Below are 15,787 nucleotides of genomic sequence, written 5' to 3' on the forward strand. Positions count from 1 at the left end.
AGGGAGGCTCCAGCTGAGATCTGAAGTTGAGGAAGAACCATCTAGGCCAAGGAAGAGGAAAGCTCCAAGCAGAGAGACCAGCTTGTGCAAGGGCCCTGTGGTAGGAAGGAGTATGGTGCTTTCCAAGGACCGAAGTAGTGATGGTGGGACTGAGGAGAAGAGTAGTGCAAGGTGAAGGTGGAGAGGAGGGCAGGGCTGGATAATGTGTGCTGAAAAGATCACTCTGGCTGCAGTGTAGAGGAGGGATGGGAGCAGAGGAGCCAGAAAAATAGAGAAAACAGGGAGGAGGTCTCTGCTGTGTCCAGACAAGAGATGATATGATGGTGGCTGGGATGGAAAGAAGCTGAGGGGTGGTAGCTGAGAGGATGAAAAGAAGCAGATGGGCATGAGGGATATGACGAGACTGTGTGTGGCCTGGTTATGGGGGAGGGAGAGGAAGGTGTCAAGGGTGGCTCCTGGCTTCCAGGCTTACACACCTGGATTGACTGTCGTGCTGATCAGGGAGGTAGGGAACACAAGAATGGACATGGCTCAGAAGGGAGGATCCTGAGTCTTAGACAAGTTGAGTGTGAGGTGCCTTGACACATTCAAGGGAAGATGTCCAGTAGGCAGTTGCACATGTGGGCCTGGAGCGTGGAGGAGAGGGGAGACCTGGAGATGCAGATGTGGGGGTCCTCAAGGTGTGGATGGCAGTGATATTGGAAGCCGTGGGTATCATGAGATGGCCTAGGGAGCGGGCATGGGGTGAGAAGAAAGAGGGTCCAGGATTGAGCCTTGGAGGACTGTCAGTGTTGGGGGAGGAGGAAGAACCTACAAAGGCACTGGAGCAGGTGCAGCCTGGGAGGTGAAAGGAAAACCAAGTGTGGTCTTGTAATGGAAAAGCGTGTGTGGTTTCAAGAACTAGGGAGTGGACCTCAGAGTCCACGATGCTGAGTGGTCAAGTCAGACGGAGAAAGTGAGGGAAGATAGTCCTTCCAAGAATTTAGCTGTGTAGGAGGTGAGGGCATGGATACAACTCCCCCTCGCCCCGGCGTCAGCTGCCTCATGACCTTTCGTTTAAATGTGGGAACTTTTCCTTAAGTATAGACCTGCACATGATCCAGGGATAGACATGAACTGGGGGCTGCGGGGCACGGGGTTGTGTGTGCTCAGTTTAAAATTGCATTAAAGAATGTCTCTGCTTGAATCAGCAGGGCATCACCCAGGCCAGTGGACAATGTCACCAGTCCTCAAGTAGCATCCGATTTCACCTGAGGAGCTTATATTACCTTTTAATGGCTTCCCTTTGTTACCCCAAGAGGGATAGGGTTCCATTATTTTTATTCCTCTCTTCTCTGGATGGGAGAGGGCGAGAGAAAGGAGAGGGAATGGCCAGTTTCCTTCAAAGGAAAAAAAAAAAGAAATCTTTTAGAGGACCCTGTTATGATCCTCCCTTGTCCCCTAGCCTCCATCTTCACAAACTTCTCAAAAGAGTTGCCCAGACTTGCTCAGGTTCCATTAATCTACCTTCCCCTTCGTGGACACTGGTCTCCTCAAGGTGACCAATGGCCAACAAACCTCTGGACCCAAGCCAAGCTCCACCGTGAACTTGTGGCTGCCTTTGACACGTCATTGCTCCCTTTGTAAAACTCTCTCTCTAGTCTGTTCTAGCGTCCCACTCTCCTGGTTTCTTTTGTTAATAAAAAATTATCTAGACTTTAGAAATAGGGCAAAGAACCCATGATGTCCTCTCAGTGTCGTGCCAGGTGTTGTCCAACATGGCTAGTCCACCTGGGCATCCTCTGATTCTCTAGGGATGTGTACCTTAGGTTGACTTCTGATTTACTATTGATTAGGGCATTTTACAACTCTGTAAGGTTAGAGGTTAATTTATAGAAAGTTCATAATGAGTAAATAATTCTTGTCCAATAGCAACGCAAATGTTTTCTTTCTGGTAGAAAAGGGAACCCCAAAGGTTACAGTTTCTTGCCTTATAGGGCATTAACCTGTGTTGTTAGGTTTATTTCAGTATTGGTTTGACTGACCAACTCTGTATTCATTCTCAAATTCTCTTTTGAACTAGTCTTAATGTCTTACTGATGTCTTCATTCATTAATGAATGAATGAAAGCTTTCACATGTGTTCGTTTTATATTTGAGAGTCATGTTTTTAAACTTGTTTGAAAATTATTCTTTACCACTCCTAATTCTGTGGCCCCATCTCAGCAGGCTGCCCCGAGGACAGGAAGGGGGTTGGGGGTGAGTTAGGTGACCAAAAAGGGACAGGCATGAAGACTCTCCTGACAGGAGTCTAGGAAGCCTGGTGCTTGCCTGTTCCCTGGCTCGTCTGGATTCCTAATTCTCCCACCAGCCAGAGCTCCCCCAGGGGGCTGGTTCTCCTCTGAACTGTGCTGAACTGCAGCCTGAATCCTTGAGTAGCAAGGCTCCTGCCCTGTGGGGAGAGAGGCCCGCCCAGCCTCCTCTGCTGGCCTCCTGGTGTCCATAGCAGAGGAGGATTGCTTCCTCCTCTCCCCACTGCCCACCCCACAGGCCTAGAAAATAAGTGTAATGGTGGGGTCTGTGACTGTCACCCAAGGCTGACCACCCCGAGCACAAACTTTCTTTGAAAGATTAAAAATTCACGCAGGTGCATTCCATGCATTCAACCCAGTTTTGTAACTATGATGTGTCCCTTTCATCAAGCGAAACTGGCCCTCTAAAGAGCTCCATCTTGGGCCGGCCCGTGGCCGAGTGGTTAAGTTCGCACGCTCCTCTTTGGCGGCTCAGGGTTTCGCCGGTTCGGATCCTGGGTGCGGACATGGCACTGCTCATCAGGTCATGTTGAGACGGCATCCCACATGCCACAACTAGGACCCACAACTAAAAATATACAACTACGTACCGGGGGGCTTTGGGGAGAAAAAGGAAAAATAAAAAAATCTTAAAAAAAAATAATAAAGAGCTCCATCTTGTGTGTGTCCTGTGTTTTAACCCCAATTTAAGAAAAACTATGAAGTACTGTACCCCTTCTGTTGGATGCTGTATCTACATATAATCTCATTTAACTGTCACAACAGTTTGGGGCATATTTTCCCATTTTAGTGACGAAGGAACTGAGATTCCAGAGGGTTAAGTGGCTTACCCAAGGTCACATGTGGTGTAAGGGGCAGAGCTAGCCAGCCGGAAACCCAGGTGTGTCTGATGCTGATCATGCTCTCCCTCAGTTTGTAATTACTTCTTCCTCCATGGTCAGAGCTGGTAGGGTCTTGGAGACCCTAACGTCCCACCTACGCTCTCCTCAGATGGGAAGACAGGCACAGAAAGGGGCCAGAACTAGCCCAAGGTAACACAGGGAAGAAGGTGCAAAATCAGGACTCAAAGCAAAAACTGACCAGTGGCGCCCACTGGAAGCCTAGAGGACACTCCTGCTCTCCCAGCCAGGCTCTTGTTAGGAATGTCTGCAAGAACCCACGCTCAGGAGTCTGCAGTGGACCGAGCCCTTGGGAGTCAGGAAATTGGGGTTCAAGCTCCGGCCTTTGGGCAGCTCACTACCCTCTTGGAGTCTCAATTTTTGTCTATGTAAAGTGGGTCAATTATTGGGACGCTCGAAAGAGACAAAGGTTGGCAAGGCAAGTACGCTGTAAACCTACAGATTGCCCAGAGGCTCATTCTGGGCTCTGGAGCCAGACCACCTAGGCTCAGATCTAGGTCTTACTCGTTAAACAGGCTGTCACCTGGATAAATTTGTATGCCTCAGTTTCCTCATAATAATAGTACCTACTTCATAGGGTTGTTCTAAGAATTCAACCGCTTGGAACAGTCACTGGCACGTGACGATCGCTCAGTAAAGTTAGTTTTCATAACAGGTCTGCTGCTCGAGTAATAGCTATTTTCAAAGCCCAGACCACACCGATCTCCTTCAGGCTCCGCCCCCTCGAGCAGTCCCCACCCCCATCCCCACTGGGTCCCACCTCCTCACCAGGTCCCTCTCCAGGCGTCCAGGGTTCCTCCGTCCACCAGGGGGCGGCGGCGCTGAAGGGAGCCTCTAGCCGAAGCAGGCGACGCTCTAGGTAGCGGCGGCGGCTGCTCTGTGGCCAGTGGCGGCGGCGCTCTAGCCAGCGGGTGTGCGGGGCGGGGCTCTCAGTGGTGCGGCCGGCTGGCGGCGATGGCGGCCGTACGGGGCCTGCGAGTGTCGGTGAAGGCGGAGGCCCCGGCGGCGCCGGCCTTGGGGCTCCCGTCGCCTGAGGCGGAGTCCGGTTTGGAGCGTGGCGAGCCGGAGCCCATGGAGGTGGAGGAGGGCGAGCTGGAGATCGTGCCGGTGCGGCGCTCGCTGAAGGAACTGATCCCGGTACGGGGGGCGAGGAGGAGGGCGCCGAGGGACTGCCCCGCGCCGGAGCGGCCGGAAGGGGCGGCGGCAGGCGCCCGGGCCGGGGAAAGTCGGGGGAAGGGGGAGAGGCGAGCGAGCGCCCGGGGGCGGGGGCGCCGGGCTTGGGGGGAGGCGGGGAGAGGCAGAAAGGACGCCGGGACGCCCGGAAACGGGTGTTGAGGGGCCGCGGAGGTGGGGGAGAGCTGGGGTGCAGTTGAGGACACCCCCTTCGTTGCGCCCCGGAGCCAGTCTGTGCGAGGGGTGAGTGAGGAGGGGCGGGGATGGTCTGGGGCTTGAGATAAAGGGAGAGCCCGGGCGGGAACGGAACCAGGAGCGGCCCCGAAGGAACTAAGGGCAGGCGCCGGCATCCAGGTCCCCTGCGGGTCCGGCACTGGTGGAGCGGTGGCTGTTAGACATCGCGCGGCTGGTTTCTCTTGGGAGGGCTGGGCTTGTCAGCAGCAGAAGCTCGGTGTTTCCGTTGTCACTTTAGGGTCCTCTTGTCCCCGCGCAGCTGCACTGCTGGGTAGCACCTACGCCGGGGCCCCAGCATCTGACCCTTAATGAAACCAAAACATGAGCGAACCGGCAGTGGTGCTTGGTCCTCACAATGGGATGCTGAGACGTGTTTTGCTTGTGGTTTGGTGGTCCTCTGTCTGGTTCTTAGGGCTGGTCTCAGGCCTGCATGGCTCCTCTCGTATACTTAATTTCTCACCCGACGCGAACGACTTTTTAACCACATGTCAGCAAGTCTTGCTTTTAAACTGAACTTATGGAAAAAGGTGAAGGTAAGATCACAAATGATAGCGAATGATATATAGAGATAGCAAACGATAATGACTCTGTTGACAAAATTAACGTAGTGGCATTTTACCATTTGCTATGTTAGATCATTTAAATGTCACTGCAGTTGTGAAGTAGATATTATCATCTTTTTGTTCATGCAGTTCAACATGTATTTATTGTCTCCTCCACTGTGTGCCAGGCGCAGTCCTCAGCGCTTGATCAAGATCAAACTCCCTCCTGGAGTTTATGTTTCAGATGGGGGACACAAGTAAAGAAATAATTTCTCATAGTGATAAGTGCAATGAAGAAAACAAAGTGTGTTAATAGGATTGAGAGCGTGGAAGTCTGGGAGGGTGTGCAGAGCGGGAAACAGAATGGGGTAGGATGGTCAGGGAAGTCCTCTGAGATAGTGACATTTAAGCTGAACCCTAAATAACAAGCAGGAGCCAGCCATGGGCAGATTTGGAAGAGAGTGGTCCCAGCAGGGGCAACAGTAAGCACAAAGGCTCTGAGTTGGGAACAAGATTGTTTTGTTAGAGAAACAGAAAGTTCTGGAGTGCAAATGGGAGCGCAGTAAAAGAAATCAGGAAGGTAGGCAGATACCACGGAGGAAGATTAGGCCCAGAGAGGCCAGGGGAATTGTACAGTGTCATGTAACCAGTGAAGCTTAGAGCTGCCCCTCGAGTCCTGGGCTTCCAAATCCTGTCCTCTTTTCATTGCCCTGTACTGTTTTCCCCAGGAGGTCTAGGAGAGTCTGGACTTTCTGCATTTTGGTGAAGACTTGTGCTCCACCTGGTGGCCCGGCATGATGAATTTGTTAGTCTGGGTGGGGGAGATAAGTGACTGTGCCTCATCCTGGATATTTTTCATGGAAGCCTTTAGATTTTCATTTACATGGACACCTTCAGTAGGTGGAATTACTTAAGGTTTTGGACAGGCTCTGATCTAGAAAAGACTTCTTGTTAGAATGGTTTCCTCATAATAAGGGGTTGTCAGGCTGGGGGAAGGATTGCTGAAAAGATTGACTGTCCAAGAGGAATCAGTTGTTGGGCTGTCTTTTATCATGAGTTTTTCCTCAGTTGTTGTCAGCCTTTCTCACCCTTCCCCTTCGTGTTAGGACACAAGCAGAAGATATGAAAACAAGGCTGGCAGCTTCATCACTGGAATCGATGTCACCTCCAAGGTAAGACAGAGCATGATTTATTCATTTCGATAAGCTGGTGAACTTAATGAACCTGGTCCCTAAGACTTGTAGAACAGCAATTATTCTTTACCTCCTTTTTTCTTTGGTTGCTGGATTTAAAAAATTTTTTTTAATTTAAATTTTTTTATTACACAGTGATGCCTTCACGCATCCTGGAAACATCTGGGCAGCATTGGTATGTTCTCACATCCATGAAAAGATAAAATAACTGTACCTAGATGCCTGTGCTTAACCATATCCAAGAAGAAGTTCTGCACTGGGAATTCCTTTTTATGTTATGTCCGTTCTCTCAAAATGTGTATACTCTTTCCACTTTAAATGAAACAAAACATGAAAAGTGCATGGCACATAGTAGGCCCTTAGTAAATGTCTTTATTCCTCACTAATTGCAGGCTTACAAAAATAGGATTTCCTGATTGTGTGGCTGTCTAAACTTTGAAGACCAAGTCAGCTGGATTGCTCTCAGTACCTAGGAGTATTGCCTTTATCTAGTGATTGCTGTTACTAGATTACCAGCTGCATTGTAACTCCTCACAGAGCCAAACTGATTATTTTCCTTATTATAAACAGTTAATACATATTTGTTGTTTTAATTGGTGATATTCAACTTAGACATTCTTTTAAATTTTAATATATGCAGTTAAGTTTGGAACAGAATTTGAATTATAATGCTGAATAATAGTACTATATTAGACGTGTAAAAGCAAAAATAAAAGTAAATATGTCATGCTTGCCTTTTTCATATTTTATCTGGGTCTCAGTCTGTTTCAGATTGCTTAAAGGCTGCAAGAAAGAACTGATCATTTTTTAGACAGACAAGAAAATAGAATAAAGTGAAGATGTTTTCTTCTTGTAATTGGAAAAGAAGTAGACTACTGTTCTGTTTTTTTTAAAGATTTAAAAAATTTTTCCTTTTTCTCCCCAAAGCCCCCCAGTACATAGCTCTGCATTTTTTAGCTGTGGGTCCTTCTAGTTGGGGCATGTGGGACACCACCTCAGCATGGCTTGTTGAGCAGTGCCATGTCCGTGCCCAGGATTCAAACCGGTGAAACCCTGGGCCGCCGAAGTGGAGCACGTGAAGTCAACCACTCGGCCATGGGCCGGCCCCTCTACTGTTCTTAATCCTGTACAGTTTGCCATTGTATGAAACAAATTTATGGGGGAAGGTAGCCCCGGAATTGGCACTTGTTACTGAAGGAAGGTAGATTAGTTGTTTGCACTGGGAAGACTTCAGTGAAGAAAATTAGCATAACTATTGGGAAATAACAGAAGTGTTGCTGCTTTACCAATCCCCACAAGCTTTCTATAGTTAGACCTTCAATTAGTGTGGCAAAGTCAATATGCAATTAGGGAAGGGTTCCTAAGAGCCATCAAAAACCCACAGTTGGACCTGGATTTATTTTAGCTCTTGGAAAAAAACTTAAGAAGCTGATTACTTTGTTTTTCAGTGAAGTGTCAATGCTTCTTGTCACTTAAAGATGAAAACTGGCAATTCCATGGACACAAGCCTAGAATAGAGGAGAGAGTTTCTTTGCTTCAATGTTATTTTTAAACCAGGAAAAAGCTTTAGGGAGTGGACTGCTCAGGCAGACATAATGTGATAGGTGTGATTATCATGCACACAGACTGTGTGAAATGGGGGTGGTGGAGGGGTTCTAGAAATAGCACTGAGATCAGAAGATCTGCCCCCTTACTAGCTGAAGTACCTCCAGCTAACCTTGTAACTTTTTTGTGCCTCAGTTTCTGCACCTGGAAAATTGGGATGTTCACATCATTTAGGTGTAATTTGTCCGCATAAGGTTGCTAATAATAGATGAAATGTTGGAGAACTAAAGCATTATTCATTACTCATTGAATCAATAAATATTCATTGAATTCCTACTATGCCCCAGACACAGTGATAGGCATTGAATCATCATGGAGATTATTGCAAATTATATCAGTATGAGTGTATGCCCTGTTAGTCATTGACCGTGGATAGCCATTTCTCTGCAAAAATTACAAAAGGCCTGATGTTGCTTATTTCTTCCGATTTATTTTAGGGTTGTCACTAATGCATCATGTTGTGTTTGTGATTTAACTTTCCTCCTCCATTCACTTCTTTAACTTCTTCTCTATCTTCTAGGAAGCAATTGAAAAGAAAGAACAGCGAGCCAAGCGCTTCCATTTTCGATCAGAAGTAAATCTTGCCCAAAGAAATGTAGCCTTGGACCGAGACATGATGAAGAAAGGTACAGGGTGTTTTGGGGGAATTTTTCCACATTTCCCCAAAGAATGACTTCCCTGCCATGGCCTTGTGCTTCTGGCCTTGCTTTGCATGTCCAGTCCTCAGCCAAATGCTCCCAAAGGAAGGGACTTGTGAAGGATCTGTTTCTGAGGTGACTTGTTAAAGCTGAGCTGCTGTTAGCTGTGGCTCAGATGTTAGAGCTGCAAAAAGAAGAGATTGTCTTGTCTGACGAGGCCCAGAGAAAGTCACCAGTTAGCAGCAGAGCTGAGATTAGAACCTATGCTTCTGCGGACTCTTACTCATTTTCTGAGTTTATCGTATAAGTGTTAACTTCCCTTTGCCTTTAGATGTGGTGGAAGTATGTCACAGTGAGGCTTTCTTTTAGGAGACTCAGAGCAATATTGAGATTGGTGCAGGAAAGCCATTAATACCTCTGTTGATACAGGCTTGTGATTTTATTTTGTTTTTGTGTTTTATTAGAATACTTTGCTTCCTAGAACTCACCCTGAATTATCAGATATAGTAATCTGCCCTAGTCTTTCAAAGCAATTTATAAATACAAAAGGAAATTATTTTTACTTTTTTAGTGAGTTCACAGCCATATTTATTATCCCACTCTAATAGAAGTCTATGAATTCAAAAGGTCTCCCTCTATTGTGTTTGCACATTTGGGTATTTGTAAAGGGCTTGATAGTCGGCCCTCTGAATGCATGTTAAAGGTCTCTGCTTTGCTGTGTGAGTTTCTCTAGGCTTGTTTGGTTGATAAAAACATTGAATGAATGAAAGTAGCTACTATTCCTTGAGAACTTGCTCTCTTACCAGGCATTGTGTTAATTAGCAGACTACATATTTATTTCTTATTCATTTCTCGCAACAACCCCATGAGGAATATATTTCTATCGCTATTTTACAAAGAAGGAAACAGGCTCAAAGAAGTTTAGCAAATGCCCAGGGTTATGTAGCTAGCAAAAGTGGAGTCAGGATTTGAACCCAGGTTTATCTGACTCTGAAGCCTTGCTCTTAACTACTTTGCTCTTTTGCCTTACACTATGTGATATGATACCATAGACCCAAACCTCCTCAGTCCATCCCGGTGGACAGAGTAGCTTGGATGCAGAGTTGAACTCTGGATGCTGCTTTGCTGTTTTTCTGCATCATGAGTTCAAGTTGGAAATATGACCTTGCTTCCTTTGCAGGCTGGGTTTCCGGGCATCTGCTTGAGTGGATTTCTGTTTCAGGAAAAGTCCTGTGAAGGCCAAGCACAGCTGTGCAGCTTGGCATTCATGTGCCAACACAGTCTGGGCCCAGGTAGACCCCTAAGGCCTCTCTCACAACTCCACCTTGAAAGCACCGTAGTTTTACCACCCTGTTTACTTCTAGTCCTGTGAACATTCCTTGTGATAGCTTGCCTCTGATTTTGTTCATGCCTTTCACTCTGCTGATTTGCCCTTTCTTGTCCCCATGCTTTGTCTGGTTCACATGTCTCTTCCTCCAGGAGGCATCGCTAATCAGCTGCTCACGTTTCTGTCTTGCCTCTGTTGGAGCCCTTTAGGGCGCTAAGCCCTCCTGGAATCTAGTTTCAGTTTTTTTGTGAATAAACCTTTTTAGATCTCAGTCTCCTTGTCTGTAAAATGGAATGTGATACCTACCTGAGTAGGATTACTTTTGGAATTAAATTTTAATTAAAAAAATTTTTTTTTTGGAAGAGCAATCTTGGTCTCATAGTTCTAAAGATATTCCTAAAAAGCAATAGATCTGCCTGTGGCAGGTTGCTCATTACAACTTGTTTTTCATCCAAGAGGCACCGTGGCCTAGGATACTGTTTCTGAACTTTGGAGAACCCTGTTGCCTATCCCAGATTAATTTAAATTAGAATAGGGGGGCTAGATAGGTCTCAGCAGTAGTTCTTATTTTTTATATCTCCCCAGGGAGTTCTAATGTACAGTCAGGATTGAGAATCATTGGTGTTGTGGTTAAGAGAATGTGTTCTGGGCCGGCCCAGTGGCACAGTGGTTAAGTTCGAACGTTCTGCTTTGGTGGCCCGGGGTTCACCGGTTTGGATCCCGGGTGTGGACATGGCACTGCTTGGCAAGCCATGCTGTGGTAAGCGTCCCCAATATAAAGTAGAGGAAGCTGGGCACGGATCTTGGCTCAGGGCCAGTCTTCCTCAGCAAAAAGAGGAGAATTGGCAGCAGATGTTAGCTCAGGGCTAATCTTCCTCAAAAAAGAAAAAAAAAAAAGCATGCTTTCTGAAGCCTGACTGCCTGTATGCAAATCCTGACCTGTCACTTTCTAGCTCTGCTGACCTTGGGCAAGTTATTTAGCCTCTAAGAACCTCAGTTTCCTCATCTGGAAAGGCAGATAGCAATAGTTCTTATAGGGTTGTTGAGAGGCTCTGACAAAATGTTGCAGTTCTCAGAGTGGTGTCTGGCACATAGTAAATTCCCAGTAAATGTTAGTTATTATTTTCATTGTTTGGTGTTCTCCATCTTCCAAGCAGTCATCTAAGTGGCCTAGCCTCTTGGGAGAATGGGGAAATTGGAATAAGCACCTTGACTCGTGCAGCTGTACCAGGTGTCAAGTTATTTCTTCTTTTTATTATTAATACCAGCAATAATAAAAGATACCATTGGGTAAATGCTTACTATATGTCATTCACTCTGCTATGTGGTTAACGTATCCTTTCAACAACCCTGTGAGGGGAAAGTGTTCATCATTTCTGTTTTACCAATGAGGAAACTAAGGTGCTGAGAGGTTGAGAAACTCGCCCAGCCACAGCTGGGTAAGTAGCAGGGCCGGGATTTGAAGGCTGATTTGACTGAAGCCTGTGTTCCTAACCTCTCTGCCAGCAGTCAGGGACGTCGTTTGGAATAGGCTGCACTAGACCGTTCTGCATCAACAGTGACTTGCTGCTCTTGAGTGATTCAGTGTCAAAAAGGTTTGGTCTCCTTATCCCCAAGATCAAAGCTGTCATGGTTGGAAGGGACTTTAGAGATCATCTGCACCAACCTCCTGCCCGGTGCTGCAGGCCTTTTGGCAAAGTTCTCAATAGTCTTTTGGTCTCTGCCTGAAGGTTTCCTAGTGATGGCACAAGAATTATTTATGAGGCAGGCAATCTTGTTTTTGGATTCCTCATGTTGAGCAGAATTGCTTTGAGTAATTTCTGTCTGTTAGTTACTGTGTGACTCTGAGAACAACGTCAAGTCCTTTCCTCATTCACACAATAACCCTTCAGGTGAGGGAATGAGCAGCCCGTCCCTAAACTTTATGCGATGTGACTTTCTGGTCTCCCTCCTCTGGCTCCCTCCCACCTCCTTCGTCAGGTGAGGTGTAGATTCCAAATATGGTTGGATACATGCAGAGTATGGCAAGACTATTACTATAGTCTCTATCCTACTCATTTCATAGTGTTATATTCATCTTCTGGTCCACTAAAGGACCCAGGTCTTTTCCCCAGGAGTTGCACTCATCAAAACAGTCTTTCTCATTTTGTACTTGAGGCACTTTAAAGAAATTACTGCTTTTTATTTGTCTCTATTAAATTACATCTTATTGATTTCAAGACTCCATTTCGGCCTGTTGAGTTAATTTTCGTCTTAATTCTACCTTTCAGCATTTTAGCTGTACTACTCACTTTGGTATGCATGGCTCCTGCATCTTCATTCAGTTGTTGGTAAATGTGGAACAGGATAATCCTGTATTATGCCATGAAACATAGATGCGTGAATTGTAGGTCTTATTTTCTTATCAGGCCCACGTTTCATTTTGTCATGAGGAACTAGGTTACATGCCTTAATGAACGCGGGGTAGGACACCATCTATGGTAGTCTTTGCATTTCTTGTCCTGGTAATCCCATCAAAACATAAAAGAGGTTTAGTGTGCCTTGCTTCTTAGTGAACTCATATTGTTTCTTAGGGGAAAGACTTGATCTTAAGGGATCATAGGTTCTGTCTGATAAGCTCTTTCTTTTTAATTCCGGAAAATGACATTAATCTTTTCAATCTGTGGTTTGGGAATTTCTTTTTCCTCTTTTATGAAAATCAGACAGGATTAGTCCTTCTCAAGGCTTTAAGGTACTTCACTCCTTCTTTGCAACTTTTTAGAGACTACCTACCTAATTTCTACTTAATTCTGAAGTCACAGCTGAGTGTTTGAGTCAGTACATTGGGATGTAATTCTGGACTAGAAGATTTAAATCTATTAAAACTAATTCTTATGCTGTTGTCACCTGTCGGGTTTTAGTTCTTAATAATACCTATTCTACTGTCAATTAGTAAAATAGACAGCAAAACAGATCAACAGTTCTGCGTTATCTTCCCAAAACACTGTTGCTCCAAACACTTAAAAAAAAGAAAAGCCATCAGCATTTTTGACGAGCCTGTTTGCTCTGGACTATAACTTTTTCTTATCAGTTAGAGGTTATACAAACAATTCATGTTCACCAATGAAAATTTGGAAAGTAGAGTAAGAAGAAAAGTCACCCACAGTTCACCATCCAAGCCCAGGCATTGCCAACATTTTGTGTATTTCCTACTAGTTTTTTCTGGGTGTGGACTTTTTATTATTCCCTTTGTAGTCATACTGCTTTTTTCCTTTTCACTTGACAGCCTATCATCAGCATTTTCCATATTGCTGGATAGCCTGATGTTAGTCTTTCAGATTCTTTCATTTCTTTTTTTTTCCCTAAAGATTGGCACCTGGGCTAACAACTGTTGCTAATCTTTTTTTTTTTTTAAGGATTGGCACCTGGGCTAACAACTGATGCCAATCTTTTTTTTTTTTTTCTGCTTTATCTCCCCAAACCCCCCCGTACACAGTTGTATATCTTAGTTGCAGGTCCTTCTAGTTGTGGGATGTGGGACACCGCCTCAACGTAGCCTGATGAGCAGTGCCATGTCCGCGCCCAGGATCCGAACCCTGGGCTGCCGCAGCGGAGCGCGCGAACTTAACCACTTGGCCATGGAGCCGGCCCCAGATTCTTCCATTTCTTACATTCATTCTCTTGCCTTTGTCTAGTAATTTGTCATTAGTAATTATCTCCCTTATTCATTGGCGAGTTGTGCTCACCTAGGCTTTGCTGCCTTCCCTTTCCTTGAGATCACCTCTCATACTCTGAGTTACTGGATTTAGTGACTGCCCAATTTTATGATCTGAGGCTTTGGGATTGGCTACTTTTTATCTGAATTTTCAAGAATCTCCTTTCCTAAAGACTTGAGTTTGATGTCCTACCACCTGTCATTCATTGTCTTCTTTCTTGTTAGAAAATCCAAGATGACCTTTCCGCCTTCCTTGTAGTCAGCACTCGGTAGATGTCTGGTCCTCCTTCCCAGTGCGGCTGTTCACTGCCACCTCGGCAGTTAGCCTTTCTCATCGGTTGGGCATAAATCTAGACGTCTCCTTTGTTGCTTTGTTTTATTTACTGACATTGTCAGTAAGGTGAGGAAGTATTGAGCGTTCTTCTTTGGCAGTCTTCCATCAGGTCTCGAGCTTAACAAAGTTCCCGTGTCTAGTGGATCTTGCCTCTGTCAGTCAGTTTGGTTCTCTTTTGCGAATGAACCTTTCTCAGTCCTCCAGCTCGTTAAGACTAGTTTATCTCTGCGGTGATACAGCTTTTGCATCTCTTTTTTATGACTTTACTTGCTTCTTTTGAATAAGATTGTACACTGCCCATTTCTAGATGTGTATACCGTTCTCTCTACATTAAAATGTAAACATCTGAGGCAAGTTTTGTTCCATACACTCTTTTCTCTTTTGTCTTTAAGCTATCTCTTCACCTTTATATTTTTAAAAATTTTGTTGTAATGTTTTATTAGAACAATGCTATGATGCCGTTAATATTTATTTTTGTCATTTCTTTGGTCTTTATTTTCTCTACTTGTCTCATTTATGATTAAATCCTTGTTATCAGATCAGCCAATCTCCTACACGATGTTTTCGCCCTGATCCTCCTCAGTCTGTTCCCTCTGCCATCACCAGGAACTCTCCCTGTTGTTTGTTTCCTTCTTCAGGACCATCTCTTTACTTCCCGTAGGATCTAGTTCTTCCAAAGTCATGGCTTTTAGCTTGAAGAACTGAGAAGGCTCCATGGGCCAAACTGAATTTCCCATCCTGCATGTTAGAGTTACTCTGGGTGTCTATTGGGGACATCCATCTTATTTGGGCCTCTGTTCACTGTTGCACTGCTGGGCACTAATAAGGACTTGCTGGGTTCATAAATCTTGATGGTATCTCTGTCTTCGTCAGTCTGGCTGGCAGAAGGGTGCTCACCTGATTTCATCTGGTCACACCTACGGCTCCCATTGAACCTGTCTTTTACTCTTCAAAATGACAAAATAACTACTAAAAAATTTTTTTTATCTGCAAGTATTCACATGTATTTTAAGTTATTTGTTTTAAATAAGTGAATTACTTGGGAGGAGGGAGCTCGGAGAGAAGGGATGTGGGGCGGTTACACAGGCCCCAGTTTTGTATGTAATGTTTTATTTGCCTCAAATCTTTTAAAGAAATTAGGCATAAAGCTAGGTGGTGGAGATACAGGTATTTAAAAAATTTTTTCTTCTTATTGATCTATTTGCATATTTCACAATTAAAAGGATTAAAGGAGATATCATACTTATTTAGTAAAAAATTAACATGATCCTGGTGATGCTGAAGTTCCTTTTTGACCACAGCGTTCAACCTTTCTTCTTCCCCAGAGGTAACAACTATTAGTCTGTAGTGAATCATAGCAGGCCTTTTTCTAGGTATTTGTGTACACGAATATGTACCCTTAGAAAATGTATGGTGGCGTTTCTATTTTAATATTTTTAGTGTTATCACATTGTATGTATTTTCTGCGTTTTGCTTTTTTCACTCAATAAGGTTTCTTAGAATCTTTCCATGGTATATGATAAATTATTGTTTTTAACTACATAACGTTCTAGAATATGGGTAAACCATGATTTATTTAATATGGATAAACCGTAATTATTACTCTGATAGCTGCTGGGTTGTTAGATAGGGCTGCATCTAACATCTTTGTGTGAGCTCCTCTGTGAACCCACGTGTGTTTAGGGTGGGTATTGAGGAGTAGAATTCCTGCACCTATAGGGCATGTGGGCTCCATTATGTCTGTAATAGACGCTCCCAGTTTGCAATTCAGAGTGAGTGCCTGTACCAGTTCACACTCCCACCAGCAGAGGGAGTGGCTCCTTCCTCCCACACTGCCAGCAATTGATATTAACAGACA

General features: G+C 44.9%; 1 protein-coding gene across 3 annotated transcripts in view; it reads left to right on the top strand.

The window, feature by feature from the left end:
• Window positions 1-4,112: 4,112 nt before the first annotated feature.
• Window positions 4,113-15,787, top strand: part of NCBP3 (nuclear cap binding subunit 3) — a 28,640-nt gene continuing 16,965 nt past the window's right edge. For 2 of the 3 annotated variants that reach the window (XM_046675892.1, XM_046675893.1), the window contains exons 1-3: window positions 4,113-4,326; window positions 6,245-6,310; window positions 8,457-8,562. In XM_046675892.1, the coding sequence (XP_046531848.1) occupies window positions 4,144-4,326; window positions 6,245-6,310; window positions 8,457-8,562 (355 nt within the window). In that variant the 5' untranslated portion in view covers window positions 4,113-4,143. Of the gene's footprint in view, window positions 4,327-4,475; window positions 4,606-6,244; window positions 6,311-8,456; window positions 8,563-15,787 lie in introns of those variants that run through there. The other variant, XM_046675894.1, reaches the window with a different exon arrangement.

Source organism: Equus quagga, chromosome 11 (assembly GCF_021613505.1).
Source record: "Equus quagga isolate Etosha38 chromosome 11, UCLA_HA_Equagga_1.0, whole genome shotgun sequence".
In the NCBI taxonomy this organism is placed as follows: Eukaryota; Metazoa; Chordata; class Mammalia; order Perissodactyla; family Equidae; genus Equus; species Equus quagga.